This window comes from Gorilla gorilla, chromosome 6, assembly GCF_029281585.2.
Source record: "Gorilla gorilla gorilla isolate KB3781 chromosome 6, NHGRI_mGorGor1-v2.1_pri, whole genome shotgun sequence".
Classification (NCBI taxonomy): domain Eukaryota; kingdom Metazoa; phylum Chordata; class Mammalia; order Primates; family Hominidae; genus Gorilla; species Gorilla gorilla.
Genome location: NC_073230.2, coordinates 120,874,522 through 120,892,857, shown reverse-complemented (window position 1 = coordinate 120,892,857; position 18,336 = coordinate 120,874,522). Strand labels below are relative to the sequence as shown.

General features: G+C 37.6%; 1 protein-coding gene across 7 annotated transcripts in view; it reads left to right on the top strand.

Annotated features, from left to right (window-relative positions):
* Nucleotides 1-18,336, top strand: part of DOCK4 (dedicator of cytokinesis 4) — a 467,247-nt gene that overhangs the window by 257,138 nt on the left and 191,773 nt on the right. For all 7 annotated transcript variants that reach the window (XM_055347229.2, XM_031012977.3, XM_055347227.2 and 4 more), the window contains exon 12: nucleotides 982-1,070. In XM_055347229.2, the coding sequence (XP_055203204.1) occupies nucleotides 982-1,070 (89 nt within the window). The remainder of the gene's footprint in view (nucleotides 1-981; nucleotides 1,071-18,336) is intronic.

The window sequence follows — 18,336 nt, the reverse complement described above, 5'->3', positions numbered from 1 at the left end:
TGGGAGAGTAGTGGCAATAAGGATGGATAGCAGAACCACATGCTTACAAATCATTATGAGTTACCAGGCAGAGGGACATCCATCCATCCGTCCGTCCATCCATCCATCCATCCATCCATCCATTCATACCACTGACAGTTTTTAAGCATCCACAGCATTCAAAGTACTAAAGGAAACTCAGATATCAGCCAGTCCTAGATCCAGTCCTCAAGAACCTTAACAGTCTCCCAGGTGAACTACACCATGTAAACAAAGATAACATGACCTAATGAGTGATAAAAGCTAAGAGAAAGAGGTACAGGATTGCTGTGAAAAGACGGAGAGATGCCCCATGTGGAAGATCTGAAAGAGTAATTTTATTATTCTTTGGTAAATCCTGCCAGTCTTTTGCTAGTATAAGCTGTGTTAATGTCAATTTCATTTTGCTTAATTTGCTGCATTTTGATTCTGGACAAACCTGGTCATGTTACAGTAGGCAGAGACTTGCTAATGAGAACTAATTTACTGAGCATTTATTATATGCCAGGAATTACCCTAAGCCCATGTTAGTTTAAAGTTCTAGTATATTATCCGTGTTTCATAGGTGGGGAAATTAAGACAAGAGTAAATAAACTCACCTAAAGAACATAGCTTGGTTAATAGTGAGAATTTGAATCTGGGGAGTTGAACTCAGTTGGGGCTGCCTTCCCCTGTATGCATTATTCTCTGAGATTTCTGTCTGTTTTGGGGCCACTTGTAATCTGCGAAGTGTTATCCCAGCTGCTTCTCTCATGAGGTAGGTGGTCAGGCATTACCAGATACGGACATTCTTGCTCATCCTGGGACAACCATGCTAAAACTGACAGTCAGTTGCAGCAGGTTGATGGGGACCTCAAGGAAGTACATTATAGTGGTTATAACGAAAAGGGCAGATGTACTATGAGGATCACTGCTTGATTGCATGCATCATTAAAGCTTAACAGAGTGTTAATGTTTTCATAGGTGTAACACAGAGAGTGAGTGGTACCAAATCCATGAGAACATCATCAAAAAGCTGAATGCACGTTATAACTTGACTGGCTCCAATGCAGGTGAGTGTATGGGCTGGCTGACTTTCCCTACACTTTTCGTTCCAAGCCCTTTTTTTTGTTTGTCTGTTTGGGAAGGAAATTATCAGCTCTTTGTTTTTCTGTCTGTTCACTCCCTAACTTTAAAAATGCTCAATGAACATTCTGGTACGTCTTCCTATGCTATGATAGGGTTGTACTTATAACTCCCTATAAAAAATGTATTCTATTCTTGTTGAAACGAAAAAGATAATCTGAATTTGTTCTTTGGTACCAAGTCTTCATACTCCTAAGTTGTTATTGAAAACTAAAAATCAGCCAGGCACGGTGGCTCACGCCTGTAATCCCAGCACTTTGGGAGGCCGAGATTAGCGGATAACCTGAAGTCAGGAGTTTGAGACCAACCTGGCCAACATAGTGAAACCCCGTCTCTACTAAAAATACAAAATATTAGCTGGGCATGGTGGTAGGCGCCTGTAATCCCAGCTACTCTGGAGGTTGAGAAAGGAGAATTGCTTGAACCTGGGAGGCGGATGTTGCAGTGAGCTGAGATTGTGCCATTGCACTCCAGCCTGCGTGACACAGTAAGACTCTGTCTCAAAGAAAAAAAAAAAAAAGAAAGCTAAAAATCACATGACAAATATGATGCTTGGATTTGTGACTGTTCTGTGGAAATAAGTTTGATAAATGGCAATTTTTAGTGAGGTCCAATAAAAACATGCTTTGCGGCCGGGCGCAGTGGCTCACGCCTGTAATCCCAGCACTTTGGGAGGCCGAGGCGAGCGGATCACGAGGTCAGGAGATCGAGACCATCCTGGCTAACACGGTGAAACCTCATCTCTACTAAAAAAAAAAAAAAAAAAATACAAAAAATTAGCCGGGCATGGTGGCAGGCGCCTGTAGTCCCAGCTACTCGGGAGGCTGAGGCAGGAGAATGGTGTGAACCTGGAAGGCGGAGCTTGCAATGAGCCAAGGTCGCGCCACTGCACTCCAGCCCGGGTGACAGAGCAAGACACCGTCTAAAAAAAAAAAAAAAAAAAAAAACATGCTTCGCTGCCTATGGCTGGCTTTGAGCAGCAACATTATTGACAAACATACAGGTTCACACATTGAAGTTGGCTAAAAAAGAAAGTGATGGTGACTGCAGTGGCATGTGAAGAAAAATGTGTGTGTGCTTGTTCAGAGAGGAACTGAAATATATACCACTATAAGTCGTATGAGGTACATAGTATTGTACTAGTAACATATAGTATATACTACATTATATAGCATATATAGATTGCATAGCATATATAATGACATCTTTAGGTTTAGTCAGTAGACAAAACCTTGGTGAATATTGTTTGTTCTTGTCCACCATTCAGACCCACATAGAAGCAAAACAAAGTATGCAGTCATGTGCTTTAATTGACATAAAGAAACTTCAAATCAAGTAAGCTGTTTCTTGAACTGAATGTGTTGTTTTTTAAGACTGATTTTTAAAAGCAACTTGAATATAGATATTTTTGTTGCAGTCCAGATCACCTGGAAATTAGGAGAACCAGAATTTAAATTCAAACCGCCTTTCTTTTTTCAGAGCCTTGCACATCTTGCTAGACCAAACTGAATGGCAAAGAGAAAATCACTGTAGACAGAGCTTTGTCATTCAGTTCAGTGAGAGCCATAAGTACCTCCAACTCACACATGTGGCAACGCTTCAGACTATAATGAGTGGTGAGGTCAGTTTCCTCCTCCCTCTCCTAAGAGTTGGAGAGATAACTTGGGTTTTATTTGATGCAGATGGCCCTTGCTTTGGACAAAGTCCTGCATCTACCACTAAACAAACAAGACACTTGGAGCACTTACTGTTGAGGGCAGAGTCTCTAAAAGACTCACACGAGACAGGAGAAATGAAATACAACATGGAACTACTATGTATGCTTTTCTTCTCTTTTCCCACAAAACAATTATAATTCTCGGCTGGGTGCGGTGGCTCACGTCTGTAATCACAGCACTTTGGGAGGCCAAGGCGGGTGGATCACAAGGTCAGGAGATTGAGACTATCCTGGCAAACATGGTGAAACACCCGTCTCTACTAAAAATACAAAAAATTAGCTGGGCGTGGTGGCGCGTGCCTGTAATCCCAGCTACTCCGGAGTCTGAGGCAGGAGAATCGCTTAAACCAGGGAGTCGGAGGTTGCAGTGAGCCAAGATCACACCACTGCACTCCAGCCTGGCGACAGAGAGAGACTCCATCTCAAAAAAATATATATATATACATATATATGTATATATGTGTGTATATATGTATATATATGTGTATATATATGTGTGTATATATGTATATATATGTGTATATATGTATATATATACACACTTCTCCTGATTGTCCATGGATAAAATGGTTTAATTTCAATACCCCCTCAGTAAGATAGTAGAGCTGCTATTTGTTAGAGAACATATCTTGTGGAATTCATTGGTAGACTCCCAGCCAAATCCAGTTCTACTCTAAACCTTTTGGTGTTTCTTGATACCAGTGACCATCATTTTGTCATTAAATTTACCCTAGACCTGTGCTGTCCAATTCAGGAGGCAGCAGCCATATGTTGCTGTTGACAATTAGACATGAACCTAGTATACCACTAGAATTGAGATGTGCTGTAATTGTAAAGAACATACCGTATTTTGAAGACTTGGCCCAATAAGAAGAATGTAAAATATCCCATCAATAATTTTCATATGGATTACATGTTGAAATGATAACATTTTGGATATATTGGGATAAATAATGTATGCTATTAATTTTTTTTCTTTTTTACTTTTTTGACATGGTTACCAGGGAAATTTAAATTTCATTCATGATTCGCATTATACTTCTGAGTCAGTGCTACTCCAGGCTCTGTTTAAAGGCTAGCATTTTTTTAAGTTCTTATGGATCACAAACAAATCCATTATGCCCTGCTCCTTTCTTTCTGCCTATTAACTGAATAGAAGAGTTGGTAACCATGGTGTATCTTGTTCTTTCTCCCTATGCGTCCTGTTACCTTAATTTGCTTGCATTTGCCCTCTGTATGGATAAACAAATACCAAACTAATCCTGACCTTCTGACTTTTCACATGTAGTCCCTGACCTTCCTACCATCATAGATGTGGTCTTGACTCACCATGATATGCTGAACTGTTGGCTACATGTCTTTCCCAACTCCTTTTCATCTCCCAGTCCTTTCCCACTTCAAATATGCCTCATGCAGGACAACACTCATCTGTTATTAGGTTGTTTGAATATATAATTGTCCAAACTCTGAGGTCATACCCAATTGCCTCTTGAATGTTGGTGAAGTTCTCAATGGTAGGCTTTGATTTATATCTCTAGATAGACTCTAACATAAGTGATCCTGTATCCTTAAGGCCTGCGTTAAAGGTCAGGATTCCAGTTAAACCAAACCACAAATTTCCCTCTGCTTACAGACAGGAGTCATCTCTTAGAGAGTATAGTGTAGTATTTAAGAGCTTTTTCTCTGCAAGCAGGATGTCCTAGGTTTGAATCCTCTAAGGGATATTGGGAAGATTAAAAGAAAAAATGTATGCAAAGCACTTACCACAGGACATCATACATGGTTTGTGTTTAATGTTAGCTATTATTATTGTTTACCCACTTTAAAGCCACTAGCTGAAATATTCTATCCTTACCTCTTAAGTTGTCTGTTTTCATTGTCTCGAAATGGATCCTGATTTAATCTCCTTAATGAAGACTTTTAGAATAACACAATTGGATTATTGATATGTTGGATCATTGAACCAACCCCTTCTATACTTTGTTTCCTTCGTCTCCTCTCCATTGATTTGATTGCTAATATCTCTCCCTGGTTTCTTTTAACTTAATTGTTGGCCTTCTGATTAACTTCAGGAAGGAAGGGAAGCACATTCTGTTTCCTTGGGCAGTTCCTCTCATGTTTAGATGTGTCCACATGTTCCATGTGCTTTGTCAATTTTACTAGCTCCTTATTCTTACTGGAATCCTGAGTGAAACCCTACCAGATAGTGAGATCCAAACCACCCTTTTCCATGAGTCATACCTTTTCTGTTTACAGCCTTTGTACTGAAATGAAAAGCTACGTGTTGTAGCCTTTGCAAAGAATGAAAGAAACCATTGTACCATAAAGCCTTGTAAAAAGGTTTCCCCTTCCTTTGGCAGGATCCATTCCCATTTTGCAGCCTACTGTGATGCTCAGATTCCTAGGCAACCAAATGTATGCTCTTTATACCTGGCTTCTGCTACAAAGCCCTGTCTGCTCCCCTATCCTTGTGACCTCAGCCCTTCTCTACCCTTCTCTCTTAACCCTGAGGCCCAGCCAGGCCCACGCAGCCTGCATCTATCTGCCTTCTGTTTCTCTGGTCTCTCTCTCTGATCCTTTCTAGCCTCTCTCAAGCTGAGGCAAACCCAGCCCTAAGCCTCTTCACTCTAATATTTCTGCTCTAGAGAGTAGAAGCTCAGGAAGAAGCCTAAAAACTAATTTAAAGAAAAGCAAAACTTATACTCTTCCCACCAAAGCTTCCACCCTTCAGTCTAGGTAGATCATTGTTCTGTATCCCCTTGATCTATATCCTTGGTTGAGGAATGGAAGTTCTGTGGCCAGCAGATAGGGATTCCAGAGCTGTTCAGCTTCATTATTGAAAGGGAGGCACATTCATGGCTTACCTCAAGATAGTGGGGGAAGCAAGAGCACAAGAAATTGAAGAGGGAAATTAGGGTGCCTAATGTTTAAACTGTCACAACAGTTAGATAATATTGACTTCCGCTGTTTTCTCTCTGGACCACAGAATTGTTTGTTAAATGGAAGCAGTGCAGTCAAACGTTTTCAAAAGAATTGAGTTCACTCTAAAAAGTACTGTTTTTCCCCACTTTCTCCTGCTATTCCTCAGTCACTGGCACTAAAAAAAGAGAAAAAAACGCAACTTTGAAATTGGTTTTGGAAACAAATTCTACCAGCTAATTTCCAGGCCCTTTAGGCTTCATTGATGTCCTCCTAGCTATTGGAGTTGTAATCTTGTCTGGTTAATAGATAAAGGGATTCACCAATTAACTGGGCTTTTTTCCCATCTAACCTAAGACTTATGTTGCAAAGGTACATTAACCACTATCTTAGTTGAGTTTAGAAACTGGGAGAAAATTGCAAGCAATCCATTTAACTTTTTAAGATGTTTTAAAAATTGAATTACTATATCTTCACAGTTAGATATAGTTAGGTTGAGTAGTTTGAAATCTCCAAAGTTGTGCTGTTTTATGAATTTTAAATCCAAAGGCAATGTTGTGAGAATTTGAAATTCTAAAAGTATTCATTAATGTGAGCCTGGTTTAGGTTTGTTGAGCAAATGGTTATTATAAATGTCACCTCTGATAGACAGCAGTTGAATTATAGGAATGTGACATTAGACTGAGCCAATATGATTTACTGAGGCAAATTAAGTTCTACGTCTTGAAACGGTGTGTAAAAATCATTGGCTATGGTTCAGTATGTCCCAAGAGAAACTTCAAAGTCTTTTCATATTATCTGTGTATTTATGAAATATTTTCTATAGTTTGCACATGTAGCTTACACCTAGAAGAAATCATATTTGCTATTCAGGTAAGTTTCTAGAGTCTTTGTTTTATCTTAGATGAGTGTACATGGTTGTATTCCTGCCAGCTATACTTTTTAACCCCCACAGAAAGTTAAAAAGAATTACCTAGATAAGGAGACCACAATATATAGCGAGAGCAGTTTAACTCTATTCAGGAAATATATGGTGTTTTTTATTTGGCTGAGGTGAAAAGAGGCTTTTTGAGAGTGTTAGGTTGCATTTTTGGGTCCACACATACCAATGTAGTCATTTTATTCAGTATTACCAAGTTGGTATAATTCATAAGAATTTGATCAGTGCACCTGATTTTTGAACATTGTATTTGCTTTCTAGTATCATTGAAATAAAAGTAGTACGTATTGGCACCACCTATTGGTTAGACATTTAATATGTGACCTTTTTGCTGACTTTTGGAGTTTCCTAAATATTTTACCATGATCTCTCTTTAAAGTTTTTTTTCAACTAATTTTATTTGTAGAAAAATAGTACAAAGAATTTGTAATTTCCCAAAGGTTAACATTTTACTACATTTCATTTGCATAATCTCCCTCCATTTATATATGTATGTGTGTGCATATAGTCATATAACTCAACATTAATGAATTTGATATGATCCTTAAGGATTATATCAGAGCCTTGATTGTATATGTTTGTGTGTGTATATATGTACATATACACTTATATATGCATGTATACACACATATGTACATATATACACATATACACATCTATACACATCATACATATATACATTTCTTTTCCTGAGCTGCCTGAGAACAAATTGCAGACATGATCCTTCTCTACCCCTGCTTACTTCAGAACATAGCAACAGAACCACAGTACAGTTATCTAAATCAGAATGTTAACATTGATATAATACTATTATCTAATCTGCAAACCTTATTCAGATTTTGACAATTTTCTCCATGTCTTTTATAGCAAAAGAAAATCCTAGCCGGGTTTGGTGGCTCCCACCTCTAATCCCAGTACTTTGGGAGGCCGAGGTCCGTGGTTCACTTAAGGTCAGGAGTTCGAGACCAGCCTGACCAACGTGGTGAAAGCCCATCTCTACTGAAAATACAAAAGTTAGCTGGGTATGGTGGCACGTGCCTGTTAATTCCAGCTACTCAGGAGGCTGAGGCAGGAGAATCAATTGAATCTGGGAAGCAGAGGTTACAGTGAGCCAAGATTGTGCCACTGTACTCCAGCCTAGGTGACAGAGCGAGACTCCATCTTAAAAAAAAAAAAAAAGAAAAAGAAAAAGAAAATCCAGGCTATTTTGCATGCAGTTGTCATATCTCTTGTTTCCTTCGATCTAAATCATGCTAATGACAGCAAAGAAAAAATATAGTTCAAAATATGTTACTACATTACACCGTAAGATATTTTTTAAAGTTCATGCAGTATTTAAAAAAAAAAAAACTAAATCCAAATGATGTTAATGGAAGTAGTGATTAGAGCTTGATTTCATTTTCTAAATGAGCTATGTATGGCTAATTTAGATATAATCACTAGCAATACTGTTTGCAAGATTTGCTGCATAGGAAAAATATGGAAATATTTCAGTAAATTAAAATAATCAGATATTAAACTACAATCATAGATACTATTGTAGAGGAGGAAAAATATTTCCTCATGTATCCTAGGTTCATGGATTAAGCCCCAACAACAAAAGACAGAATAACAAAAGAAAAGTATACAAACAAACATATTTAAGTTCTTTGTGACATGAGAGCCTTCATTAGGAAATGAACACCTGAAGAAACAGTTTAATCTTAGTTTTTTTATAGTAGGTCTGATGAAGAACAGGGAGTTGTAGAGAAATACTAGGGGGTGAAAAAGGTATCGTCTAATGGCAATAAACTGGGAGAAACTTAGGAAGGCCTGTTTATTCAGGTTCTTCTCTGCAACACTTTGTTTTCAGAGATAAGGATGTACTTTTCATCCAATATACGGAGGGCACCTCTTATGACCTGCTCAGGGGAGAATGGCAGGGAAGGTCCGAGAGACCTTCCTGCACATGGTGTCTCTCAAAATAGTCAGTATGCCAAGGAACCATGTTTTAGGGTAATGTGTCCTGAACCCCATCACTATGCTCTATACACATTATTTAAATGGTTTGCAGCCCATGGATTCCTTTGTATTGGTATTGTGGAAATAAAATACAAATAGGTAATAATAGTTACAGTAAAAACAAACAAAGGCTGTTTAAAAAACCTAGACATAGTCCTCAGTATATGCTATTAAAATGTTGATACACTAAATCAGAATAAGAATGGAAACTTTAAAGTGAAAAATTCCCCTTAGTTAAAAAGGAAATGTTGAAATCCCTTTGAATGCTCTCATCACTCCTACCAAATGTGGAGAAGCCCCTCTCCAGCTTTCATTGCTGGTCAGCAGATTTCTTTTGTAGTTAAGACTCAATGAAAGTAAATAATTTCACATGTCTTTAATGCCTTTTCACTTGACATTCTGTGACATTATGTATTGCTTCAATCTTATGTTCTCTATAACTCTTAGCCATGAGCTAACCACTTCTCTAGAGAAAACATAAAAGCCTTTCCCAAAGCTTTGAAATTCAGAACTAGCAGATCTGCAAACCAGCAGTTATAATCACAAGATTATTTGTTCATGCTTATCATACCTTTTGCATATTAGAAGGTAGTCATCCCAATGGATAGAGTTACCCACTTCGAAGATCTCAGGAAGATGATCTTCAGACAGTGAGCCTATGGTCAGACCCTTTGGGTTATCCTCAGTGATGTCAAAATTATATTCTTTAAGACTTAACTTAGTTTAAAGAAGCAGTCAACAATAAGTATATTCACAAATTGAACAATACTGGCTAAAACTCAGAAACCAAGGTATGACTATTAAGAAATAAAAGTGTTTTCTTTCTTCCTGTCTTCCTTCCTCCCTTCCTTCCTTCTTTTTCTTTTTTTCTTTCTTTCTTCCTTCTTTCCTTCCTTCCTTCCTTTCTCTCTCTCTCTCTTTTTCTCTTTCTCTTTCTTTCTTTTTTCTTTGCCTCGCTCTGTCACCAGGCTGGAGTGCAGTGGCACGATCTCGGCTCACTACAACCTCCGCCTCCCAGGTTCAAGTGATTCCCCTGCCTCAGCCTCCTGAATAGCTGGAACTACAGGCGGCACACCACCATGCAAGGCTTATTTATTTATTTATTTATTTATTTATTTATTTATTTATTTAATTTTAGTAGAGATGGGGTTTTACCATGTTGGCCAGGATAGTCTTGATCTCCTGGCCTCGTGATCTGCCCACCTTGCCCTCCCAAAGTCGTGGGATTACAGGCATGAGCCACTGTGCCCAGCCCTCTTTTTTTCTTTCTTTTCATTTTAAATTGGTTTTGAAAGTATATCTAAAAGAGGAGATACATCCCAAATTTAAGCAGTGGCAACATTAATAGCGTAAGTATCTAGCTCTGCAAGATGACAGTGTTAAAGGACAGCTGTAATTTGGGACTTTGGTCCTACTGGGTAGAGGCTTTGAGTAACGAGGCCCCTTTCATCATGTAATTAACACATTGTTAAGCAGGCCTCTGGTAATGTTCACAGCTCCCATTTTCCCATCTGCATCTTGATTTCTCCATCTAACCTGGCTCATTTGTACACACCAGTCTCTTCCTAATATTCTGGCTTTTGCTCCATTGACTCATTTTCCGATAGTATTGTCTCACTTGATACCTCACACTTTCTAGAAATTTGACTTTCTTTCTTTCCTCTGCTTCAGAGACTTTCAGAGCCTGTCTCTGACCTCCCAGTGTAAATACCTCATTTTAATCAGCCAGGATTTTACTGCTTGGTGTAGCTAGGATGTGCCTCTGAAAAGTTTTCACTGGCTTTGAGTTGAACTCCAGATAGGATATATAGCTTCTAATGTATTTACTTTGAAATTCAATTATCTTTTCTTATAGATATAACACATAACATTCTAATGCACAAAGCAAAGCTTAGATGATTAATTTTGTAAATCAAGCACATAGGAAGGAATAGATGTAAAATTTGTGCTCTGATAAGATTGAGGCCCTATGTATTTCAGAAATGAACAGGTTTTACTGAAGGTGATTTTTGAAAAAATCTACTAATATCATCTATAGGAAGTTTTGCTAATACCTCATAATGTTAGTAATTTTGTAATACAAGTTTGGAAATTCCACCAATTGTGTTTTACTCTTAGCCCCCACCTCCCAAACATACAAAGTATGCAAGTACTGTCAAGAAATAGTGTTTTGAGAGTTTACTACAGAATGGCAGTGTGAAGAGCTGCACCATCCTCCTCCAATAGAACAACCATTATTGATGAAAATTGTATTTTCTTTTAGATTTTAAATTAAATTATTTTTCTTATTTATTTATTTTTAAAAATGAAATGGGGACTCACTATATTGGCCAGGTTGGTCTTGAACTGGCCTTAAGCAATCCTCCCACCTTGCCCTCCCAAAGGATTATAGGTGTGAGCCACTGTGCCTGGTCACAAATTGTATTTTAAAACAGGACTAACGTCTAGAAATCTTCCTAAGTGTAGACAGCAAGTAAAGAGTAACTGCCAACTCCTGATAAGAATCAAGAGAGTTGGTGAAACTTACATCACATCTCATTTTCTCCTTCCTGCCTGCACCAGCTCAGCGTGATGAAAATTCCACTACATATACATGTAGCCAAGAAGATGGGGTTCCCTCTCCCCTCAGCTTCCAGTCAAGGTATATGGTATCTCACCAGGAGAGAGTAGGCTACTAGCATTTCACATTTCCCCTGGTCCCAGTTGTATAGCCTAAAAAAAGTAAATGTGTAACCCACTCCATATCGTCGCTTCCACACCTATGATGCATGGGATCCCTGTGAAAAAAACAACACCCACTAAAGATGAATTGTGATAAAATGATAACAATTAGCAATCAATGAGGCAGAGTAAGCAAATGCAACAAATGAGAATCATGATCTTTTGGAAGTTTAGGTAATAAACTATCAGGAAAAGAGGTAGCAAAAGAGATTTCTAAAGAAAAAGAAAACATCATAAAAAAATGGAACGAGATTTTTAAACCCATACATCAAAAGAATATTGAGTATATATATTTCAGCATTACTCAAGGCACTGGTATACAGTTTTTGACGATGAAAAATCTTTGTTTTCTTTGTGTATAAATTCTAGTGGTTAAAGAGAAGTAAATAGAACTTCTAAAATTCTTTTAAAAAATGTTATTAAAATAAGAAATCAGTGGACTACTTAAATAGCAAACGAGCATAGCTGGAAAACGAATTAGTAAAATTATAACTTAAAATATTAGCCAGAATGCTACCCAAGGAGTAAATGCAATGGAATAACCTGAATAAACATTTAAGAGCAGTGAAGGATTGAATGAAAAGACCAGCATACATCTAGTAGGAATTCCAGAAGGAACAAATAAAGTACATGGGTAAGCTGCAATATTTGAAAAGGTTGAGAATTTGTAGAGCTTTTGCAGAGGATAAAATGTGCAGATAAAAGAAGAAAATGTTATTAAGTAGGATAAAGTTATATCTGGATAAATTAAATAACTTTTGCAGAGGATAAAATGCCCGGATAAAAGAAGCGAAAGTTATAAGCAGGATAAATAAAATTAAAGTCATATCTAGATAAATTATGGTGAAACTGCAGAACACCAAAGACAAAACCAGAAACCAGAGAGAAAATACTGATTACCTAAAAAGAAATAATAGTCTTAGCAGCAGTTACAGAGGTCAGAATATTATGGAATAATAAATATCTTAAAACTGCTGGGAGCAAATGGCCAACTTTGAATTCTTTACTTGCCAAACTGTTACAGTCATTGCTTGGTATCCGTGGGAAACTGGTTCCAGGGCCTCTCAGGATACCAAAATTTGCAAATGCTGAAGTCCCTTACGTAAAATAGCATATACTATTTACATATAACCTATGCACATCCTCTCATATACTTTATTTCTAGCTTATGTATAATACCTAATACAATGTAAATGGTATCTAAATGATTGTTATTACTGTATTGTTTTCTGTGGTTACTGTTGTTGTGTTGTTATTTTTTATGTATTTTATTTTTCCAAATATTTTTGACACCCAGCTGGTTGAATCCACAGATGCAGAGCCCCACAGAACAAAGGGCCTGCCATATTTAAAAGGGAGAATAAAATAAAATTTCAGATGAAGACTTGGAGATTTTACATTCACATTCACTGAAACAACTAGTCAGAGTTCATCATCAGGAGTAAAGAACTGAACCCAGGCTGGGTGTGGTGGCTCACACCTATAATCCCAGCAATATGGGAGGCTGAGGCGGGTGGATACCGAGGTCAGGAGATCGAGACCATACTGGCTAACACGGTGAAACCCCATCTCTACTAAAAGTATAAACAATTAGCTGGGTGTGGTGGCGCACGCCTGTAGTCCCAACTGCTAAGGAGGCTGAGGCAGGAGAATCACTTGAACCTGGGAGGTGGAGGTTGCAGTGAGCCAAGATCGCGCTACTGCACTCCAGCCTGGGTGACAGAATAAGACTCCATCTGAAAAAAAAAGAACTGAACCCAGAAGGAAAGAAATGTAAGAAGCAAGTGTGTACGAAGAGAATAGTAAATGTCAGGATAAATCTATGTAAGCATTGACTGCAAACAGCAACAGTTTAAAAATATATCATCATCAGAGTTTAAAAGATCCCAGTTCCCAGAATTGTTCCAGAAGAGAATGGAGCTATTGATTAAATTTAGTATTTAAGTCAATTACTTATGTTACACATTTAAAGAATAGAAATAGTATGTATAATTTTCAGAACTATAGAGAGATAAATAAGCAAATAAGAAAACTTAATCCATTTAGAGGGTAGAAATGAAAAAGAAGGGGAAAAAAGAGAAGCAAATAAAAATCATGATATTTGAAAAACAAAATAAGATAGCAATATAACCTCTCCTCCTGACTAAATTACATGCTAAGTATCTTCTAAAGGATATTTCAGGATTTGTCACTTGTTCAGAGCGTTGACTTACTAGTATCTGAGGCCAGCACTGTAATCTCCATGTCATTAGGAATTTCACCGCCTTTGCATATGTCTAATTGTACATATCGTCTATTTGTATTTCTCAGTTATGTCTTTGTCGAGTCTCCCATGTTAGAGGATTGTTCTCAGTATACAGACACATTTGCCTTTGAAACCTTTATAGAACCTAATTACAATATTTGGATTTATCTGGTGGTAAGTGGGCACAACTATTAAAAGAAATATTTTATTTCTATATGACACTAAGGAGACTTTGGCCATTTTTTGATGGAAGCTAATTTGTTGATACTCATGGTAGGGAGGAATGAGAACAGAAACAATGATAGATATAATGATAGTAGTGGCAGTGGCAATTGTAGGAGTAGCAGCTGACACTTCCTTTGAGCTAAGCATTACCTATTTTATGGAATTGGTGCCATTATCTTTATTTTACAGATGTGGAAACCAAAGCACAGAGAGGTTAACATTGAGGCAGTCACTTGCAACCATATGATATGATTCTTAAACTGCACACTTAGTAGCAACATGTATTTATCCAATATATTTATCACAGTTTTCCATTTTTGCATCGCTGTGCATTCGTAGCTACATGTTATTTGGTTTATTAGTGGCAAAATGGCTGATGTATTCTAAAATTTCAGCTGCTACTTATAAATCATGCTATGCTTTCCATTTTTAATGTAAAATTTCAGAATTTCATGAATTTAAAAGGAGCCAACTTATAGAATAAATGAGCTTCAATTCTCATGAAATTAGAACTTCCAAGTAATCAGCCACATTTGGCTTAAAAGATACTAAGCCTTTCTTTCATGTACTACTACTCTGTAAGCTGAACTTAATCATGAATCATATGTTGTTTTATGGCAGACTCCAGATTAATGACTGTGCCTTTTGTTTAAAATTAAATGTTAAGTATTTATCATTGGGTTGAACATCTAGGCAGATGTGAAAGTTCACTTTAATGATTACGTTTCTTCCAAGAAAGGGAACATTTCTCCCACAGCAATTTCATTTTGGGCACTTATATTAAGGGCTAAAAAAAGTGACTTAAAATATTATTTACATAAACAAAATTAGGTTAAATTTTATGAAATTAAAATTTTATGAAATTAAATTATAAATTAAATTTTATGAAATTTTAATTTTATGAAATTCAAATTTAATCTAATTTTACAGGTTGTCATAAATTCCAATAAAAAATTCCCTAAGCTTTCCAATTCTTTCCGTGATAATTTTTTCCTATTTTAATATTCCTATCATACCTATAATCCATTCTGTTTTATATTCTCTCTCTGTCTCTCTCTGTATAAGTTTCTCATTTTAATTGTTAGATTATCAGTTCCTTGGGAGTAGGAAAACTGTTATATACATCCTTAAATCCCACTTTCTACCCTCTTCTCAAGCCATAAGTTACTGCTGCTCAGAGTGTGCATTTTGAACTGTGGCAGGAATAAAGTAAAATGTATAGATAAAATTTAAGAAGTTGCCCCAACCCCAGAGATAGCAGGTAAGGCCAGGAAAGTGAAGTAAGTTGATAAGAAAGAAAACGGAAAGAAAAATACCATTCTCCAAACATGCCCTGTGTCAGTCATAACCCTGAAAAGACAGGGCTAATCTCAGGTAACTGGAATGTGTAAATGTTTGTCTTTTTTGCCCCAGCTTTAATAAGGTATAATTGACAATTAAAAATTGTACATATTTATGGCATACAATGTGATGCTTTAATATATGTATACACTGCTAAATGATTAAATCAAGCTAATTAGCATATGACCCTCACATATTTTATAGCAGTGAGAACATTTTAAAATCCACTCTCTTAGCGATTTTTAAGTATACAGTATATTATTATTAACCACCTCACCATGCTATACAATAGCTCAGTAGCTCTCTAGAATGTCTTCATCTTGTCCAACTGAAACTTCGTCTCCTGTGACCAAAATCTCCCGGTTTACTCTCCCCAACCCCCATATCCCCCACCCTCTCCAATCCCTGGTAACCATCATTCCACTCTCTGCTTCTATGAGTTCAACGTTTTTAGAAGGAATGTGTAAATATTTGCTACGTCTTTCCTTTATAGTGATGAGTAGTTTCTTAGTCTTCATTATGTTATTTCTTACTGTTCTGGTGGCTCGTTTATCCAGCCTCTTGGTTGTGGTCATGACAATTAAGGACCACTGTAAAAATAGGATCTGGAGTTTCTTTGATTGGAAAATAAATGGAATTGCAATGGCTCTTTGTGGGCTGGTCCCTGTGGACTCACTCTCAGAATCATGTTTTTTCTTTGTGCACCCACTCTTTGATGTTTCTTAGTCATATGTTGTGGTTTCTTTGTGGAAAGATTTGATGATTTGGGCAAAGCCAGATACACTGTGGTCAAACGCTGTGTCCTGTTAACCTTTGTCATTCTTGATGTCTGTGAATTCTTCATTCTGGAGAAATTAGGGAGCCTCCAAATGGCAATAACTGCCCTCCCCCTCAACCCCCGTTATCATCACTTGGCTAGTCAAATGACATAATTACACTGAGGGCTTTAATCTATATTGCTCTAAACCTTCAGGTTGAAAACTACTGTATCTATCAAACTTTTAGTATGCATCCAACTCTGAAATGCCAGCTTTTCCTTTTCCCCACACTATTTTGTCTATTTGTCCTGTCATTTTCCCATTCCCTTCCCTTCTCCACTGACCGACTCCTCTCTGTCGACTGTCTCCTAAATGGGTCCTCTCTGTCCTTTTGCACTTCTCCCCTCTGTGGCCCTTGCTCTCTAGAGAACACTGATGTATTTCTGTTTGTTATTACTCCCCCTCCATCTGTCTTTTTCTAAAGCATTTTTTCTCCTTTTCCTATCTTCTTTAATTTTCTTCAGGATTCACCTCTCTGACCCAATGGTTTTCTTTTATCCTTGTCTTATCCTCTGTAAAGTACAGTGTTCAGCTTATGTTTTTTTGTTTGCTTTTGTTTTTGTTTTTGTTTTGTTTTTGTTTTTGTTTTAAAGTCGCTGCTGGTTAAATGAATGCTGGCTCCTATAGGGCAAAACAAGAATCTTGATCAGTTTTCCTCTCTCCAACTTCTATTGTGAATAGCATGATCTCTTTGTTTTTTCATTACTCTTGAGTCCTTTTCTATTCTTCCTTTATGTATACCACATGATGTTGCTAGTGTCTCTGATCAGATCATTCATTGAGAAGCCCCAGTAAAATGATCTTCACTTGCAAAAATTACAGGATCTTAAGAATTTTGTTAAATTCATCTTATTCTGTACTGGAAAGCATTGCTCCTATAGTACGTCAGGATTTGAACAGTGTTTTCCCCAGCAGGAAGAACTGTTATTATGTACTGGATCTGGCAAACACTGGTATTCTACAAATACCAGATCCTGGTGATGCTAATGATGATGGCAATGATGTGGGTGAGTATTTTGAAGGCAAAAGGACAGAAGTGGGAGGAGAACAGAGACACCCATGATTAGGTGGGGGTAGAGTGTGAGTTAGGGAGAAATAGCTGCTGGGACAGATGGATCATAACACATGTTCATTTGTCTTCATTCTTCTGCCTCCAGGTTTTAAAAGGTTCCACTAGTATCACATAAAGTGTCCAAAAGCTTCACTGATGATAGTTGTCTCCATCAAATCATCCAGATGGCTTATTCTCCCCTTCTTCATTTCCCGTGACCATGGAAAGACAGACACTCTCCATTTTATTGTCATCAGTCACCTAACTCAGAGTGAATGTGGTGGGGCTGGAGAGGGAGATAAGGGGTAGTTAGGTTAAACTAGGACGCAGATTTGAAGTTCTGAGCATGTGCCAGACTTAATGTAATTCTCGCGACCGCTCTTGGAGACATTCTGTTGGTACACAAACTGGAAAGTGTGAGGACACGATCATGTCGTCATGTCCCTGTCCTCATTTTCTTTGTTTATTGCCCCTCATCTAGCTCCGATTTGGACCTCAGGAGAGGCTCCAGTTTCTCTCTGAGCCTAAAGCCTTTTCTTTTTTCTTTCCTTCTTTTTTTATTTTTGTTTACAAATTTTCCTGATATTTTAACCACTCTGTTGAAAAACAAGCAAACCAACCAAAAAACGCTACTTTCATTGTTATTGTTTGTTTGCTCTATTATTGAAAGAGAGTGAAAGGGAAGACCTTCCTCTACACATGTGACAAATAAACTTTGCATTTTTTTCATCACAGCACGATGTCATTCTCACACCTTTGTTCTTATACAGCATTATCATGCTGTAAGTCATTTTTGGGAGTTATGACTTGCACATGATCTGTGCATTATTGAGAGAAATGTGATAAGTAATAATGTAGATAGAGGATCTAAATCTAACGATGTAGATTTATCATCTTCTTGACTCTACTAAGCAAATTCATCTTTTTTTTTTTTTTTTATTATGGGGTCTTGCTCTGTCACCCAGGCTGCAGTGCAGCGGTGCGATCTCAGCTCACTGCAAGCTCCACCTCCCGGGCCCACGCCATTCTCCTACCTCAGCCTCCAGAGTAGCTGGGACTACAGGCACATGCCACCACGCTGGGCTAATTTTTTTGGTAGAGGCGGGGTTTCACCTTGTTAGCCAGGATGGTCTTGATCTCCTGACCTCATGATCCGCCTGCCTCAACCTCCCAAAGTGCTCATATTACAAGTGTGAGCCACCAAACCCGGCCAGC